The sequence below is a fragment of the Phyllobates terribilis genome, unplaced genomic scaffold (assembly GCF_046119375.1).
Source record: "Phyllobates terribilis strain yellow unplaced genomic scaffold, ASM4611937v1 Scaffold_35__1_contigs__length_13245226, whole genome shotgun sequence".
NCBI lineage: Eukaryota > Metazoa > Chordata > Amphibia > Anura > Dendrobatidae > Phyllobates > Phyllobates terribilis.
The window spans coordinates 2,592,909-2,610,586 of record NW_027362795.1 but is presented as its reverse complement, the minus strand read 5'-3'; the positions used below and the strand labels follow the sequence as shown (position 1 = coordinate 2,610,586).

At 44.5% G+C, this 17,678-nt stretch overlaps 2 protein-coding genes across 3 annotated transcripts in view; one reads left to right on the top strand and one right to left on the bottom strand.

Annotated features, from left to right (window-relative positions):
• The window catches only part of LOC141182586 (uncharacterized), a 162,563-nt gene that overhangs the window by 119,409 nt on the left and 25,476 nt on the right, over nucleotides 1-17,678 (top strand). The gene's annotated exons all lie outside the window — the stretch shown is intronic.
• LOC141182588 (uncharacterized) lies at nucleotides 3,689-16,295 on the bottom strand. Of its 2 annotated transcripts, none has more exons than XM_073660741.1 (7): nucleotides 16,227-16,295; nucleotides 8,073-8,220; nucleotides 7,764-7,943; nucleotides 7,558-7,681; nucleotides 7,380-7,474; nucleotides 7,122-7,212; nucleotides 3,689-5,031 (listed from the first exon to the last, which is right to left on the bottom strand). In XM_073660741.1, the coding sequence occupies exons 1-7, from the start codon at nucleotides 16,250-16,252 to the stop codon at nucleotides 4,007-4,009; spliced, it is 1,689 nt and encodes a 562-aa protein (XP_073516842.1). In that variant the 5' UTR covers nucleotides 16,253-16,295; the 3' UTR covers nucleotides 3,689-4,006. The 2 variants fall into 2 exon arrangements, with proteins under 2 accessions (XP_073516842.1, XP_073516843.1); XM_073660742.1 differs by having other exon boundaries at nucleotides 3,689-5,028.

The window sequence follows — 17,678 nt, the reverse complement described above, 5'->3', positions numbered from 1 at the left end:
AAGCGCATCCGCCTGTCAACTGAAAATGCTAGCAGGCTGACTGTTATAAAAATGAACAAGGGCTGGATTGGGCCAGACTTCTCAACACCACCGAATGATAGCAGCGTAACATGAACTCAAATTCAGTGTCTTTGTTTGGGAGGTGTATTCCCATGCACCTCCTCACACCCACACATGGGTATACGCTTCCTAATTTTGGCTATGTGCTCTTGTCCTCCTCCTTCTCCTCAACCTCCACCACCATATCACCAGGGTGACCGTGATCAGTGATGCAACACCCACATAATTATTTTAAAGGGTGTTTATGCCCGTAAAAAGAAAAAATTATACAGTATGTTCATGTGTTTTTTTACTAAGACCCTCCTCTAGGTCTCTTCAAAGGGGTATTGGGTTGCGTCCAAATTTTTGGCAGCCCTTGCAGTCACTGCATACGCAATAACAGTATAGGAGACCCACTTGTTAATAATGGGAACAACAAAGCATAGCTGGCTGACGGCTCTCTAACAATAGCGAGGGCCGACTGCTGGCCTTTTAAGAATAGTAAGGGCCGTCTGATGGCCCTATAAAAATAGGCTTTATGACTTTCAGAGTCATAAATAAAACAGGATGTGTCTGATGATGTGTCACCCACCACATTGCCAGATAAGGTTGTAAAATGTTAAAATGACATTTCACGGTGAATGCATTGGTCTTAAAAAATAACGTAAAAAAACCCAAAACAATAGGATCTTTCTTTAGTATAAAATAATTTTAACCCCAATATTTAACCCCAATATAATCACATTGTTCAGCTCCTGCACCTCCTCCTCCATCTCCGAAATGACCACATCAGTCACAAGCTGACAGCACTGCCTTGGCCAAGCGGCAACAGGCTGTGCTGAAGATAATATGCTTAATACTTAGGTGACAAACCGCCCAGCGCTGCAGAGTTGTTGAAAGCTGTAACACAGCAGCCTGATCAGTGGCTCTCACCGCTGAACATACACCCAGACATGGTCGTGTGTGACAATGGGCGGAACCTTGTGACGGAGAAATGACAGCCAGAGTAGATACAGTTTCCCTCTATGCCAGTCCTTTCACCGAGCTAAAGAATATGGCTGTGGTGAAATACAAGTCCCACTAAGAAGCTGTTTCAGATTGAAAAACACTGTGCCCACCAAAGGATTTGATTCTGAGAGCTCACCTTTCTCCCCCGCTCAAGAGCCCCATAGCAGCTGCAAAGTTAGCGCTATCATGAACTCTCCTGAGGTAGAAGCCAGGGCACACCAGAGGATTCTCTGGTGGGACCGTCCAACCCTGCCGAGAAGCAGTCCTGGCTAAGAAAAGTGTGGGGAAGGTTCCTGAACACTCTATGGCTGCTATTTTATGTGGATCGGACGTGCTTGTGCATGTTATTTCTCAAACCGCATTGCAGATCAGGCCATTGTCCAACTCTGTATTCATCAAATTAAATGCGCAAAGAAAGATGTTTGTGTGTCAAAGCACCACCGACAAGTGCGAGTTGATGTTGGACGGGCTGCCATTGCTTCTGCAACAAGCTGCATTAGAGAACTTCCTGGGAGAAATGACACCCAGAGTAGATAAGATTTCCCTCTATGCCAGTCCTTTCACCGAGCTAAATACAACTCTCAGCAAAAAAAAGCTGTGTACTGGCTCCGTACCGTCCCTGGCCACATTTACCTGTCCACGAGTTTGTGGTTAGGCGGTCCTTCCCAGTAAGTGCACTGGGGAGGGCAAGGGTAATGTTGTGGGACCCGTGCTTGTGGAAGGCAGAGACTAAACCGGGAGAAATAGTGGGGGCTAGGGACCGAGTATTGACACCCAGCTGCCGCTGGCATGAGATTGTGAAAAGCTTCTATCTCCACGAGCCTAGAAGGCCATATTTCAAGTGCAAACAGCTGTCCAGAAATCTGGCAGTTTAGTATTGTGGCTTGTGGGTGGCTGCATACTTGCGCTTGCATTCCAAGTAACAGAAAACTAAGCAGATGGTGGCCTCTATCATCATCATGGCCTCATCTCAGGACTATGAACTCTCCTGAAGGAGAACCCAAGGCCCACCGAAGGAGTCTCCGGTTCTCTGGTGGGCCCGTCCAACCCTGCCGAGAAGCAGTCCTGGCTAAGAAAAGTGTGGGGGAAGGTTCCAGGGCACTCTATGGCTGATCCATTTAATGTGGATCGGACATGCTTATGCATGTTATTTCTCAAACCGCATTGCAGATCAGGCCATTGTCCAACTCTGTATTCATCAAATTAAATGCGCAAAGAAAGATGTTTGTGTGTCAAAGCACCACCGACAAGTGCGAGTTGATGTTGGACGGGCTGCCATTGCTTCTGCAATAAGCTGCATTAGAGGACTTCCTGGGAGAAATGACACCCAGGGTAGATACGGTTTCCCTCTATGTCAGTCCTTTCACCAAGCTAAATACAACTCTCAGTGGTCCTTCCTAGTAAGTGCACTGGGAAGGGCACGGGTAATGTTGTGGAAGGCGGAGACGATACCGGGAAAAATAGTACCGGCTGGGGACAGAGTATGGATAACCGGTCGCCGCCGCCATAAGATTGTGGACAGCTTCTGCCTCCACGAGCCTAAAAGGCCACATTTCAAGTGCAAGCAGCTGTCAAAAATTTGGCAGTATAGTATTGCAGCCTGTGGGAGGGTGGGTGGCTGGCTGCATACTTACGCTTGCATTCCAAGGAATGGGGTAGGGACAACTGAACGCTGCACTGTGACAAGGACGTGGACAGTGATTGTTGCAAGTCTGCAACGACAGGTGCATGGCGGGAGGCATCTTCGCATGCGCCCAGGATCACTTATGATGGGCACACTTTTAGGCAGTGACCTGGGAGTCAGAAATGCTTCCAGAGGTCTTCCCCATGCTGTTCCCATGTCTTTTCAGCACTGTATGCATGTGTCTGATGATGTGTCACAAGCCACATGGTCAGATAAGGTTGTAAAATGTTAAAATGACATTTCCCAGTGAATGCATTTGTCTTGGTTGAAAGCAATGCAAAAGTGCAAAAACGCATCAAAAACGCTACGTGTGAACATAGCCCAAGGTGTGGAGGAGTATTTTTGTTTTTGGTTATTTATTTTGCCTTATATACAAGTCATTACCCTGGAAAGGAAGTTCCTTAACATATTTCCCAGGAAAATACATTTTGGTTTCGTTTTTGTATGTTTTATTGTGAGTCCGTAAAAGTGGCATAATACCTCTGACAACATTGTTTACAGCAGTGACCTGGGAGTCAGAAATGCTTGCAGGGGTCTTTCCCATGTCATTTGAGCACTGTTCCCATCGATTTGGACAATTTTTAGACCCTTTGCAGACCGCCGGGGGGAGCCGCCTGAAAAATACTCGAATTTCCCATAGACTTCCATTGGACTCGTTGCTCGGATCGAGCACCCGAGTATTCCAATTTGCTCTACCCGAGCAACGAGTACCCGATCATTTTAGTGCTCGCTCATCACTAGTCCTTAATGATTAATTTCTTACATTCTAGACTTTTCTTACACCAAACTGTGGAGTAGTGAGAGACAAGGATGGTGAGAGATGCATCTGTATATTTACAAAAATAATAATGTTTCAAAGTATTGAAACTTTTATCATTAATTATATGTAGCAGTAAAAGGAAAACTCATTGTCCAATTTAAATTCAGGTCAAACTCATTAAGAAATGGCACAGTTCATAACGGAACCTGACAACTTTTAAAAATATGTAAAACAGTTTTACATGATCTGAAAGGTCCATGAGCTAGGTTCTTCAGCTGCTAAGTCAGGACGTGCAGCCTCCGGACAGGTCCCGATACCTTCCTCTCCTCCTCTGCACCAAACAGTTAGATAAGTGTGGGGCTTGAGGAGAGAGCAGTTCTCTCACTGATCAGGAAGGACACGGTCTCATTGTTCTCGGTCACAGGAAGCTATCTCCAGTCTATAGGATGCACTCACTTATTAGCAAGATTTTTTCTTGGTAAAAGTGTGTCTTTTCAAGTAAAACATTTTCCACATTAAGGATATAAAAAAGGCTTCTCCCCTCTGTGACTTCTCTGATGTATATCAAGATGCGCTTTCCAGTTAAAACATTTCACACATTCTGAACAGGAAAAAGGCTTCTCCCCTGTGTGAGTTCTCTGGTGACTAAGAAGATGTGATTTCTGGTTAAAACATTTTCTACATTCTGAACAGGAAAATGGCTTAATCCCTGTGTGAGTTCTCTGATGTCTAACAAGATATGATTTCTGGTTAAAACATTTCCCACATTCTGAACATGAAAAAGGTATCTTTCCTGTGTGAATTCTATGATGTTTGATAAGACTTGATTTCTCTGCAAAATATTTCCCACATTCTGAACATGAAAAAGGCTTCTCTCCTGAGTGAGTTCTCTGGTGCTTAACAAGATTTGATTTCTGGTTAAAACATTTTGCACATTCTGAACAGGAAAAAGGCTTCTCCCCTGTGTGAGTTCTCTGATGTGTAACAAGATCTGATTTCTGGTTAAAACATTTCCCACATTCTGAACAGGAAAAAGGCATCTTCCCTGTGTGAGTTCTCTGATGTCTATCAAGATGCGCTTTCTGGAAAAAACATTTCCCACATTCTGAACAGGAAAAAGGCTTTTCCCCTGTGTGAGTTCGTTGTTGATTAAGAAGATTTGCTTTCTTGTTAAAACATTTCATACACTTGAAACAAGAAAATCTATTCTTTGCTGTGTGAATTTTTTGATGTTTAAGAAAAAACTTTTTGAGGGGAAAATTATTTCCATATTCTGACCGTGGAAATGGCTTCTTAGCTTTAGGATCAGTTTGTTTTTTAATGCTTATTTTGTGACTTTGATTTTCCTTAGTAGTTTGTAATGAATCAGAAGATAGGACCTGTTCCAAAGGATCAGATGGCACATCTTTACTGTGAAGGGATGATGGTATATTTGGAGTAATAGCATTCCCTTCAATTGTATCCTGTGAGATCTTAAGCTCATCTGATTTGAAAATTGAAGATGTCAGCTGTCCCTCTGATCTCCTAGTACAGTCATCTGCTAAGTAAAAAAAAATTAAATTTGAATAAAATATTCTTGAAATTTATATTTTTGAACATTTCTACTTAAACTGTTGGTACAAATGGCAAGTTATGTAAAAATTTTGAATCATTCACCAAGACAATGACAGTTCACAGTCTAATAGAAAACGTCATAGCATGAACCAGTAGAGCTTGGTGTTCAACTGTTTGTTCATCATGCTTCCCAAATATGAAATATGAGAAAATGATACCAATAAAAATTTCTACTCATCTCACAAAAAACAAGCCCCCACTCAGGTCCATCATCTGTCAATGGAAAAACAGAGGTTTCCACATTATTAGTGGCTCAAAAACTCTTGAAAAGCAACATGGCTTCCATAAACCAATCCAGCAAAATCCGCTCTTCCAAAGTTAAATTTGCTCCCTACTTAACTCAAATGGAAAGCACTACACCCTACTAAAGCTCATGCATAATGCCAGAAGCTGCCTGATACAGCCTTGTTCTCCGCTGGTTAAGTCCTCTGTGTTCAGCTCCCGTGTTGTGTATTTTCTTCTTCGTTTCTTCTTGTGATCCCAGCCCATTTACTGACTACTATTGTGTCTTCTGAATTTGTATTTTCTCTGCCCTCCTGGTTCTGATTCGATAACCTGACTATTCTTCTTGTAATCTCACACCACAGAACAGCAGGCAACACCAAGTCCAAGCCTAGGGGTCTTAGTGTAAGTATAGATCCATGTAGAGGGGTTAAAGGATGATGGGCAAAACTTTGACTATAGACAATAACACATCTAATGAAAAGATTAAAAAAAAAAAAAAAAAAAAAAAAAAAGAGTAACTAGTGGTGAAACCTCTCTGGGATAATTAGAGTATGCTTCTTGGTAGCTCCTGGCAATTTAAACTATAGTAACGGCCAATATTTTCTGTCAGATGAGTCTCAAGAAGAAATATACATTTAATGAGAACTTTTTATAATAGTGCAGAGCTGAAGTGTCTTAAATTAAGAACTCGGGCATTTGGAAGAGACAATGGAGACCTTTTTTGAAAGACTACCAGGGAGTTACAGACTCACATAAGTGAGGCAGGCCAATCCCACCACAATCAAACTATCATACATAATGAACCTGTAAAAAAAAAAAAAAAAAAGACAATAAAAAAAACACGTTACATCCCCAACAAGAATGTATGTTTGGGGGAAGGGGGAGGACTCCAACACTAAACCAGAGTTGCACTTATTTATGGTAGACCGTTGGAGCTACTACGAGTCCTGACCAGAAGAGTAGAGAAAGTATTAGTGCTCCCCATTTCAGAATAAATTGCATCTAAAATTCTTTAGGATCGATAATATAATTTATGACGTGGAGTGAATCCATGAAACCAGGGCTCGAGTCATGCCAACATATCTCCTGCAGGCATGAGTAAATTTTATTACAGCCATCAGCCACTCACAGGTAAGAGATATATCATGGCACAGGTGTAATGTTTTTTGTATACTTTATCTATTTGAAGTTATTTGGTTTAAAAACAAATTGAAAAGTCAGGGTAAAGGGAAACTCTGTTGTTATTCTACAGAAATTCACACTTGGCCCTCACTGCACGTTTAATGTTGCCGATCATAAAAGCGAGGTTTGGTCATAAAGACTGGACCTGGTCTTGTTGGAACCATATGAGCACATTCAGCCGCACAGAACGGAGAGAAGGTAGATTAATCTAATAAGATATCAGGATTCTAGGAAGCCAACAGCATCATTACCCTCCACTTTCTCCTACAGGCTCATCATAATATTTTTCTTCAAGTGATTTTCTAACTTGTCAGCACATTCAACGTACGCTGTCATTTAGCTTTGTAGTTTACAGACCTGGGCAGGTAAAAGTCAGGATCTTCTAATTTCAGTGGGAGGTGGATCTTCCAGGTTGTAAGTTTTATAGAAAAGGGCTTTCAATGCCCAAAGTCATTTGAACAATTTTTGGTGGAAGAGAAGGTTTTGGTCTAGATCCAAAATGGTGGTCACACGATTGTGATATGGCCAGCCTACATGACCAGTAAACTATCCACAGCCTGTGACTGAGAAGAATCTGTGACTTCTCTTCATTTAGTGGTTACTACTCACCTGGGTAGTCATATGTAGGAATCTCTTCTTTACAGAGGTCATCACCCCCTTCATATGTCTCTATAGTATTAATATGGAACAGATCTTCATCCTGAAAAAAATATTGTACAAGTCACAGACAGATGGAGAAGTCACATCTATGATCAGCACTAATCCTGCCATCTCCACCGTTCTCATTACACAAGTATAAACCATAAAATACTGGAGGATAAAACAAGATAAATAGGGGAGATCTCGTGACACCTTCTCTCCATCTACCTGATCCTGAGGAACATTGAGATCTTCTTGTTTACAGTCCTGTGGAAGAAGAGGACGTTGACATCTCTCTGGTGTTGTCCTCTTACTGGATAGATCTGGAGGAAACACATACAGGAACTGAATTCATTCTTTACATACAGATAATTATAGGCTGTGTGTATTCAGTCTTGTCTATTACCTGGTGATGTGAGGGGCTGGGGAACCTCTATCATGATGTCCTTGTACAGATCTTTGTGTCCTTGTAAACACTCCCACTCCTCCATGGAGAAATAGACGATGACGTCCTGACACCTTATAGGAACCTGACACATACAATGACAGAGTTATCCCCCAATCCCTTCATAGCTATACTATAAAATGTCTCAGCATTCCCAGCAGTGTCACCTCTCCAGTCAGCAGCTCAATCATCTTGTAGGCCAGATCTAGGATCTTTAGGTCATTCATATTCTCATGTACCAGGTGATGAGGTGGAAGCCCTGTGATTGGGCTCAGGGTTCTTCCTAATCCCTCAGACACATGGTCCTGACAACGCTCACTAGAGGTCTTCTTCACTACTGTGTAATCCTGTTTATGGAGAGACACATTAATAAATCTCACTACAGATATTTCCAGAGTCCTCACCTCTCCAGTTCTGTCCATCTTTCATTGCCATAGATAAGAATGATGTAATGTGACATCATCAGAATCTCTCACCTCTCCAGTAAGCCAGTAGAGGATCTCTAGGGTGATTTTTAATATTTTCTCAGCCATCTTGTCTGTGTCCATAACTATCTTTGATGGATAAATCAGGAAAACTCTAATATAGAAGATATTCACTGAGAGGATCTGATATTGTAGAGACCTAAATGAGAAGTTGAGCAGATGTAACATCAAAAAATCCTGTGTAATAATACAATTACTGGAGATAATAAAGGAAACATTTGAGATTTATTTTTTACAGTATTTAGATTTCGTCTTTATATCTACTAATAAAACCTATATATTTTAGGCCACAGACAGCAAGCAGTTTCTTCCTTGCAGTCTGCAGCTGAATACTTTTCTCATAGACTCCTCTACTTTATTGCTAATTCTTGTCTCATTTACTGACACTGGAATCAGCATTAGCAATACTGCAGGAGATATTAATTACACATGACATGAGAAATAACTATTTCATGATGAGGACGACATCTTCATCTTCTACTACAGGTCTATAAACATATTTAGCCAGAGTCTGTCACAAACTACATCCCCAACGGCCGTCTATATGTTTCCTTTCTTCACCGGACTGTCATCTTCTAACAAGTTAGATCTCAGGTCTGATTCACACACAGAAGTTTGAGGCATTTCTAAAAGCTTGTTTGTTTGCACAAATACCGTGGACAAAAATTATTTGATAGCAGTCTCACCAAGACAGGAGTTATTTGATGCCAAAGTCTCCATGTACAGTGTTTTATGAAGTCTATTTCTGGCCTTAGGCTATCTTATATTACAAGAGAAACTCCATAAAAAAGCAGATATTAACATTTTGTTAATTATTTTAAAACAGATGTTTATCATGTTAAAAAGTAACTCTTTTGGGCACCAGAACATAGATGTGCACTGCAGGGATGGCACAGGTGCGGCTGCTACACAAACCCTGGCAGTTTAACCACTTGCTGCTGTCAAGAGCAAACATGGCATCTAAGATGGTTTGACAGAGTTCTCCCAAGTACTTGATAGTATGGGGCTGCCTAGTTACTACGATACTTAAATAACCAATAATGGTGTCTGGGCCTGCAATGTAGAAAAGTCTATTAGGATGGGCCTGAGGCAATGTCCAATAAGTTACTTTTTAATGCCCCATACACATTAGACTAGAGTTGCATGAAAGCACTGATTTCCGGGGTTTGGTAGACTATATACATTATTTGGGGGCCTCCCAACAGATAATGTCAGGGCAGAGAAGGATCTGGCATCCTGAATTTCAGAGGCTAATCCATTTGTTCTTCCTGTAGATAATCTTCCAATAGAGGAGTCTGGAGGCGACTTTCTCATATAGACCACAGGAAAGCTGGAATATTTGTGTGTACGGAGAAGTCAGAAGAGATAGCAGTCTGCCAAATGACCGCTCAGCCAACACTTATCTCGTGTATGGGGCCGTTAGTATTACATACATACATACATACATACAGCTGACACCTATCGGGCGGCAATATTCCCTTATTCCCTTGTTCTCCTGTGTGCCCATCTAGCTCAGAATGAGGGCTCCCAGACAGTATGATTGCCCCCCAAACTCCTGATATTTAAAAACAAACAAAAAAACACACCACACACACACACGGCTGAATGGTGGATCAGGGACCCTTCAACTCCCTGATTCACTGTTCTATTCAATGGTATCACCATCATGGGAATGTGGATATCACTGAAATTGTGATGATGGGTAAGGAGAGCGTGCTCGGTGCCGAGCCATCTCAATTCATGGGCACCATACAGGCCGCATGGGCGGCCACTATGGATGATACGGTCTTACCAACTATTGTGTGGCAAATATCTCATAGATACTGGGTTCATTATTATCTGAACCAACAATGGGGCTAAGTGAGTATTCATTCATTAGCTGTGGGGTACTCCGTGGGGTAGATGGTACCATATTGTGTGTGAAGGGGACAATACTGTGGGAACTCCCCCCTAAAATAAAATACTAAACCTTTTTTTAAATATATGGATTGAAAACGGGGACTAGCAACATATATATTTACTTATACTAAAAACTAGCAAAATTACCTGCTGAATGGCTTGTTGTGGATGTACATAAACAGATGTAAGCAATGATGCTGCTGAACAATTGAAACAGTCACTACTGTACCCTATCCTGTACCTAAACAAAGCTGATATTGCCTAGCTGCCGAGGTTAGCACCCTAAGGAACGACAATGGCGCCCACGCTCACTGGTGGCTGTCCTTCAGAAGCCCTAGTTAACTCTGACATACCGTTAGGTCCATATATATTTGGACAGAGACAACATTTTTCTAATTTTGGTTCTAGACATTACCACAATGAATTTTAAACAAAACAATTCAGATGCAGTTGAAGTTCAGACTTTCAGCTTTCATTTGAGGGTATCCACATTAAAATTGGATGAAGGGTTTAGGAGTTTCAGCTCCTTAACATGTGCCACCCTGTTTTTAAAGGGACCAAAAGTAATTGGACAGATTAAATAATTGTAAATAAAATGTTCATTTCTAGTACTTGGTTGAAAACCCTTTGTTGGCAATGACTGCCTGAAGTCTTGAACTCATGGACATCACCAGACGTTGTGTTTCCTCCTTTTTGATTCACTGCCAGGCCTTCACTGCGATGGTTTTCAGTTGCTGTTTGTTTGTGGGCCTTTCTGTCCGAAGTTTAGTCTTTAACAAGTGAAATGCTTGCTCAATTGGGTTGAGATCAGGTGACTGACTTGGCCATTCAAGAATATTCCACTTCTTTGCTTTAATAAACTCCTGGGTTGCTTTGGCTTTATGTTTTGGGTCATTGTCCATCTGTAGTATGAAACGACGACCAATCAGTTTGGCTGCATTTGGCTGGATCTGAGCACACAGTATGGCTCTGAATACATCAGAATTCATTCGGCTGCTTCTGTCCTGTGTCACATCATCAATAAACACTAGTCACCCAGTGCCATTGGCAGCCATGCATGCCCAAGCCATCACACTGCCTCCGCCGTGTTTTACAGATGCTTTGGATCATATGCTGTACCACGCCTTCGCCATACTTTTCTCTTTCCATCATTCTGGTAAAGGTTGATCTTGGTTTCATCTGTCCAAAGAATGTTCTTCCAGAACTGTGCTGGCTTTTTTAGATGTTTTTTAGCAAAGTTCAGTCTAGCCTTTTTATTCTTGATGCTTGAGTGGCTTGCACCGTGCAGTGAACCCTCTGTATTTACTCTAATGCAGTCTTCTCTTTATGGTAGATTTGGATATTGATACGCCTACCTCCTGGAGAGTGTTGTTCACTTGGTTGGCTGTTGTGAATGGGTTTCTCTTCACCATGGAGATTATTCTGCGATCATCCACCACTGTTGTCTTCTGTGGGCGCCCAGGTCTTTTTGCATTAATGAGTTCACCAGTGCTTTCTTTCTATCTCAGGCTGTACCAAACTGTAGATTTTGCCACTCCTAATATTGTAGCAATTTCTCGGATGGGTTTTTTCTGTTTTTGCAGCTTAAGGCTGGGTGCCCACGTAGCGTTTTTCAAGCGTTTATGCTGCGGAATTTCCGCAGCATAAACGCTTGTGAAACGCTAGGTAATCCGCACCCCATGGTCTCCAAGGGGATTCCGCATGTTCTATGCTCATGCTGCGGATTTTTCCGCAGCGTTTATGCTGCGTACAAAAATCCGCAGCATGTCATTTAATTTTGCGGAAGCGCAGCGGAACTCCCGCCATTGACTTGCATTGAGACGCATAGAAACCGCGACTGTACATTTGTACAAGCGGCTTCTATGCGTCTCTATTTGCGGATGGTACCCAGTTCTGGAGGAGAGAAGACTCTCATCCAGGCCTGGGTACCATTGTACCTGTGAAAAAAGAATAAAATAACAAAGTTTATACTCACCTTTCCGAAGGCTTTTCTCTGAATGCCGGCATCGCTTGAGGACCAGCGGTGACGTCACAGTCATGTGACCGCAGGCCCTTCACCGCTCTGTCTCGCGATATGCCGGCATCCAGGAACCAGACAGGAACGAGCGCTGCAGCCACGCCGGGCATCGGGGGTGAGTATAGCTTTATTTGTTTTAATTTTTACGGTTCACACTGTATAAATCCATGCTGTTTGCATGGATTTATACAGTGTAACCTAGTTGTCAAGCACTTTCCAAGTGATGCTATCGCCTGGAAAGCGCTTGTCAATCTGCATGCGGAAACGCATGTGAATCCGCATGTATTCTGCAGGAAAAACGCATGCACAATCTGCATGCGTTTTTTCTGCCAAGGAGATGCAGAAATGCTGCAGAAATTTTCTGCTTCATTTCTGCATCGTGGGCACATAGCCTAAGGCTGCGTTCACACATTGTGTATTTTCGCGTGCTTTTTCAAAATACGCAATGTGCCTTGTGTCTGCCAGCAAAGTGAACGGGAAATTCACTTTGCCGTTCAGACACTGTGTTATTTTACGCAGCGCGAAAGCACAGCTGCGTAAAGAATTGACATGTCAATTCTTTACGCAGCTGCGTCCTGCGCTTTCTCCTATTGTGCCCATTATAAGCGATGGAATTACGCAGCGGTGTTCACACACTGCGTAATTCCATCGCTTTTTTACGGAGGCGCAGGATGGATACTCACCTACCCGAAGTCAGGGGAGAGGCGTCCGGTCCGGTCCGCTCCAATCCCGCGCTTTCAGCATCTGCCGGTGAGCCGATCAGCTGTTAGCTAACCGGCTTGTAACCGGACGGTCAGCTGATTACAAGCCGGTCAGCTGACAGTCTGCTGATCGCTTCACGGCAGATGCTGCAAGCGCGGGATGGAGCAGACGTGTCTCTCATCCATCGGGTAGGTGAGTATCCATAGTCTGAACATACACTGCTAGGGACACACACGACACATAGACACAGACAGTACACACACGACACACAGACACAGACAGTACACATGTCACACTGAAATGAAGTGTGACATTACACATGTCACCCTTCATTTCACACTGCGTTTTTTGCTGCGCTTTTTTATGCAGTGTGTGAATGGAGGTGCTTTTTTTACCTGCGTAAAAAAACCGCAGGTAAAAAAAGCAGGAAAATACGCGCGCGTAAAAAACCGCAGGGAAATACGCGATGTGTGAATGCACCCTAAAGATGGCTTGTTTCACCTACATGGAGAGCTCCTTGGACCGCATGTTTACTTCACACCAAAACCTTCCAAATGCAAGCACCACACCTCAAATCAACTCCAGGCCTTTTATCTGCTTAATTGAGAATGACATAACGAAGTGATTGCCCACACTTGTCCATGAAATAGCCTTGGAGTCAATTGTCCAATTACTTTTGGTCCCTTTAAAAACAGGGGGGGCACATGTTAAGGAGCTGAAACTCCTAAACCCTTCATCCAATTTTAATGTGGATACCCTCAAATGAAAACTGAAAGTCTGAACTTCAACAGCATCTGAATTGTTTAGTTTAGAATTCATTGTGGTAATGTCTAGAACCAAAATTAGAAAAATGTTGTCTCTGTCCAAACATATATGGACCTAACTGTATATAAAAAAAAATGTCTCAAGGTATATACAGGGTGGTCCAAAAGTAGGTGGACAGAAAGTGTAATAAGGTTATGAAGGGGGAGAGTTATCAAACATGGTGTAAAGTGAAACTGGCTCAGTTGCCCTTAGCAACCAATCAGATTCCACTTTTCATTCCTCACAGACTCTTTGGAAAGTGGAAGGTGGAATCTGATTGGTTGCTAAGTTATCTAGTTTTCACAGATAGATCTCCCCCAAAATCTGTTTTCTTTTCAGATAATTCAGATAACACATAATGGCTAATAATTTAAATACAGATCAAAGAAAATGGATTTTAACAGAGTATTGGAAATCTCAAAATGCTGAAACCGTTAGAGCAAATTGGGTTGAAACATTGGGTACCCAAGCCCCAAAGAGACAAACCATTTACTGCATTCATGACAAATTCAATGCCACTGGCTCAATCCTTAAAGCTCCAAAAACTGGTCGACCCAAAACAGTCTGTACAGAAGATAATAAACAACTTGTTGCTGAAACATTTGTTCAGAGTCCAAAAAAGTCCACCAGAAGAGCCTCTTTGGAATTGGGATTTTCACGAGCTTCTATCATGCAAATCCTGAAATCTATTGGGTGGAAAGCTTATCGTCCACGTCTAATTCATGGTTTATTGGAGGATGATCCAGACAGGAGGCTGCAATTTAGTGAGATTATGCTTAACGAAATTGAAGAAAATCCAGTAATTTTATATAACATTATGTGGAGTGATGAAGCTTCTTTCAAATTATCCGGCCATATTAACAGACATAATTGTATTTACTGGTAGAATGAGAACATGCATTTAACATTAGAGCAACAACTAAATGAGCCTGGTGTCAATGTTTGGGGTGGTATTTCAAGTTTTGGTGTTTTTGGACCAATATTTTTTGATGGAACAGTCACAGGAGATAAGTATATCGAAATTCTAATGAATCAATGACCTTTATTTCCAACAAGATGGGGCCCCTCCACATTATTCAAGAGTGGTAAGAGAGTATTTTGATGAAACATTTCCTAATAAATGGATTGGCCGAAGAGGCCCACTTGATTGGCCGGCACGTTCACCAGACTTGACCCCAATGGATTTTTTCTTTTGGGGAGTAGTCAAGGACAAAGTTTATAATCGAAAACCAAAAAGTGTGAGTGATTTGAAAAATTACCTAAGAGATGCATTTCAAGAAATTAATACCCAAAGAGACGTGTGCAAAAAAGTTTGTTGAAGCGACAGGCAGACTTCAAAGCTGTGCAAATTGTAATGGAAAACAGTTTGAGCACCTGCGTTGATAAAATTTAAGGGCTTTTGTATTATTGTTCAGAATATCGAATTGTCAATGTTATGCTTGTGTTAGTAAATATAATTTTATATATAAATCAAAATAAATGTTATTATTTTCTGTCCACCTACTTTTGGACCACCCTGTATAAAGGAAAGGGTATGGTACTCATCAGAGAATGTTTCAATAATCTGCCTCAGCGTGTTTCCCCAACAGGTCATCAGGAGGCTTGATACAGGGATGATAATTCATGATGTTCAGCATAGTGTGCCTAATAGCCAGGTGTCCATTTTTAAATATCCCACTTCATCCAAAACCCCTCCCAGACTAGGAGACCCATTCCCATTCCTAGAGGTGAATTGTCATGGGATATACAGAATGGAGTCTGTCTACAATAATATACTGCACCTGCGCTACTTCTCATGAGCTAGAGGTCCAATAATGTCCATCCCCTAGTGTGCATGTCCGGAAGTGATGCTCTTTACACTGAAACGCCTGATAAACTGATTGCCGCCACGCCACTCGTACCCGTGACTGCGCATGTCCGTAGTTATGTGTTCCACGTGGGAGAACTTAATGGCCTATATGTGTCCGGATCAACACCCTTGTCAGTAGATAAAGTAACATAAGGTTAGAGGGTTTCTGTTTGCCTGTGTGTTGTATCCTGTCACCTGATTACAGGGGCATAATGGGGGCATCATACATACTGAAAAAGGGGCATAATGGGGGCATTACACTGTGTGGGGGCATCATACATACTACATAGGGGGCATAATGGGGGCATTACACTGTGGGGGCATCATACATCCTGCATAAGGGGCATAATGGGGGCATTACACTGTGTGGGGGCATCATACATACTGCATAAGGGGCATAATGGGGGCATTACACTGTGTGGGGGCATCATACATCCTGCATAAGGGGCATAATGGGGGCATTACACTGTGGGGGCATCATACATCCTGCATAAGGGGCATAATGGGGGCATCACACTGTGTGGGGGCATCATACATCCTGCATAAGGGGCATAATGGGGGCATTACATTGTGTGGGGGCATCATACATCCTGCATAAGGGGCATAATGGGGGCATTACACTGTGTGGGGGCATCATACATCCTGCATAAGGGGCATAATGGGGGCATTACACTGTGGGGCCAGTAAAGGGGTCCTGTACTATGAGAACAATATGTTTCCTCCCTTCCTGTCTCCATAGTTGGGTCTTAATCTATTACAGGAAACAGAACAGAAACCTTATGATTCTTATAAAGGGGCAACACAAGACCCCAAAAGAGTCTCCGTGCTGAAGGGGTTAATGCCCCCTGCGCCCAGTAATGGGGTCTCCACATACCTCCACCTGCAGCGCCGCCACCACATATATGGCTGCTCTGTGCGCACAGGACCTGTGATGAGGTCACAGGAGGGGAGGAGTCAGGGGTCACATGATCAGGGGCCTCAGTGGATGCAGGACTCTGCTGTGCTGGTTGTCATGGTGCTGGATGAGCTGAAGGTTATGTGTGGGGTCAGGAGGGGTTTACAGTGTGGATGTAGCAGAGCCGCGTGTGTACGAGGTGTACGGAGCAGAGCCGTGTGTGTACGAGGTGTACGGAGCGGAGCCGCGCGTGTACGAGGCGTACGGAGCAGAGCCGCGCGTGTACGAGGCGTACGGAGCAGAGCCGCGTGTGTACGAGGTGTACGGAGCAGAGCCGCGTGTGTACGAGGCGTACGGAGCGGAGCCGCGTGTGTACGAGGCGTACGGAGCGGAGCCACGTGTGTACGAGGCGTACGGAGCGGAGCCGTGTGTGTACGAGGTGTACGGAGCGGAGCCGCGTGTGTACGAGGTGTACGGAGCGGAGCCGCATGTGTACGAGGTGTACGGAGCGGAGCCGCGTGTGTACGAGGTGTACGGAGCGGAGCCGCGCGTGTACGAGGTGTACGGAGCGGAGCCGCGCGTGTACGAGGTGTACGGAGCGGAGCCGCGCGTGTACGAGGTGTACGGAGCGGAGCCGCGCGTGTACGAGGTGTACGGAGCGGAGCCGCGCGTGTACGAGGTGTACGGAGCGGAGCCGCGCGTGTACGAGGTGTACGGAGCGGAGCCGCGCGTGTACGAGGTGTACGGAGCGGAGCCGCGCGTGTACGAGGTGCACGGAGCGGAGCCGCGCGTGTACGAGGTGCACGGAGCGGAGCCGCGCGTGTACGAGGTGCACGGAGCGGAGCCGCGCGTGTACGAGGTGCACGGAGCGGAGCCGCGCGTGTACGAGGTGCACGGAGCGGAGCCGCGCGTGTACGAGGTGCACGGAGCGGAGCCGCGCGTGTACGAGGTGCACGGAGCGGAGCCGCGCGTGTACGAGGTGTACGGAGCGGAGCCGCGCGTGTACGGGGTGTACGGAGCGGAGCCGCGCGTGTACGGGGTGTACGGAGCGGAGCCGCGCGTGTACGGGGTGTACGGAGCGGAGCCGCGCGTGTACGAGGAGTACGGAGCGGAGCCGCGCGTGTACGAGGCGTACGGAGCGGAGCCGCGCGTGTACGAGGCGTACGGAGCGGAGCCGCGCGTGTACGGGGCGTACGGAGCGGAGCCGCGCGTGTACGGGGCGCACGGAGCGGAGTCGCTTGTGTACGGGGCGCACGGAGCGGAGTCGCTTGTGTACGGGGCGTACGGAGCGGAGCCGCTTGTGTACGGGGCGTACGGAGCGGAGCCGCGTGTGTACGGGGCGTACGGAGCGGAGCCACGCGTGTACGAGGCGTACGGAGCGGAGCCGCGCGTGTACGAGGCGTACGGAACGGAGCCGGGCGTGTGCGAGGC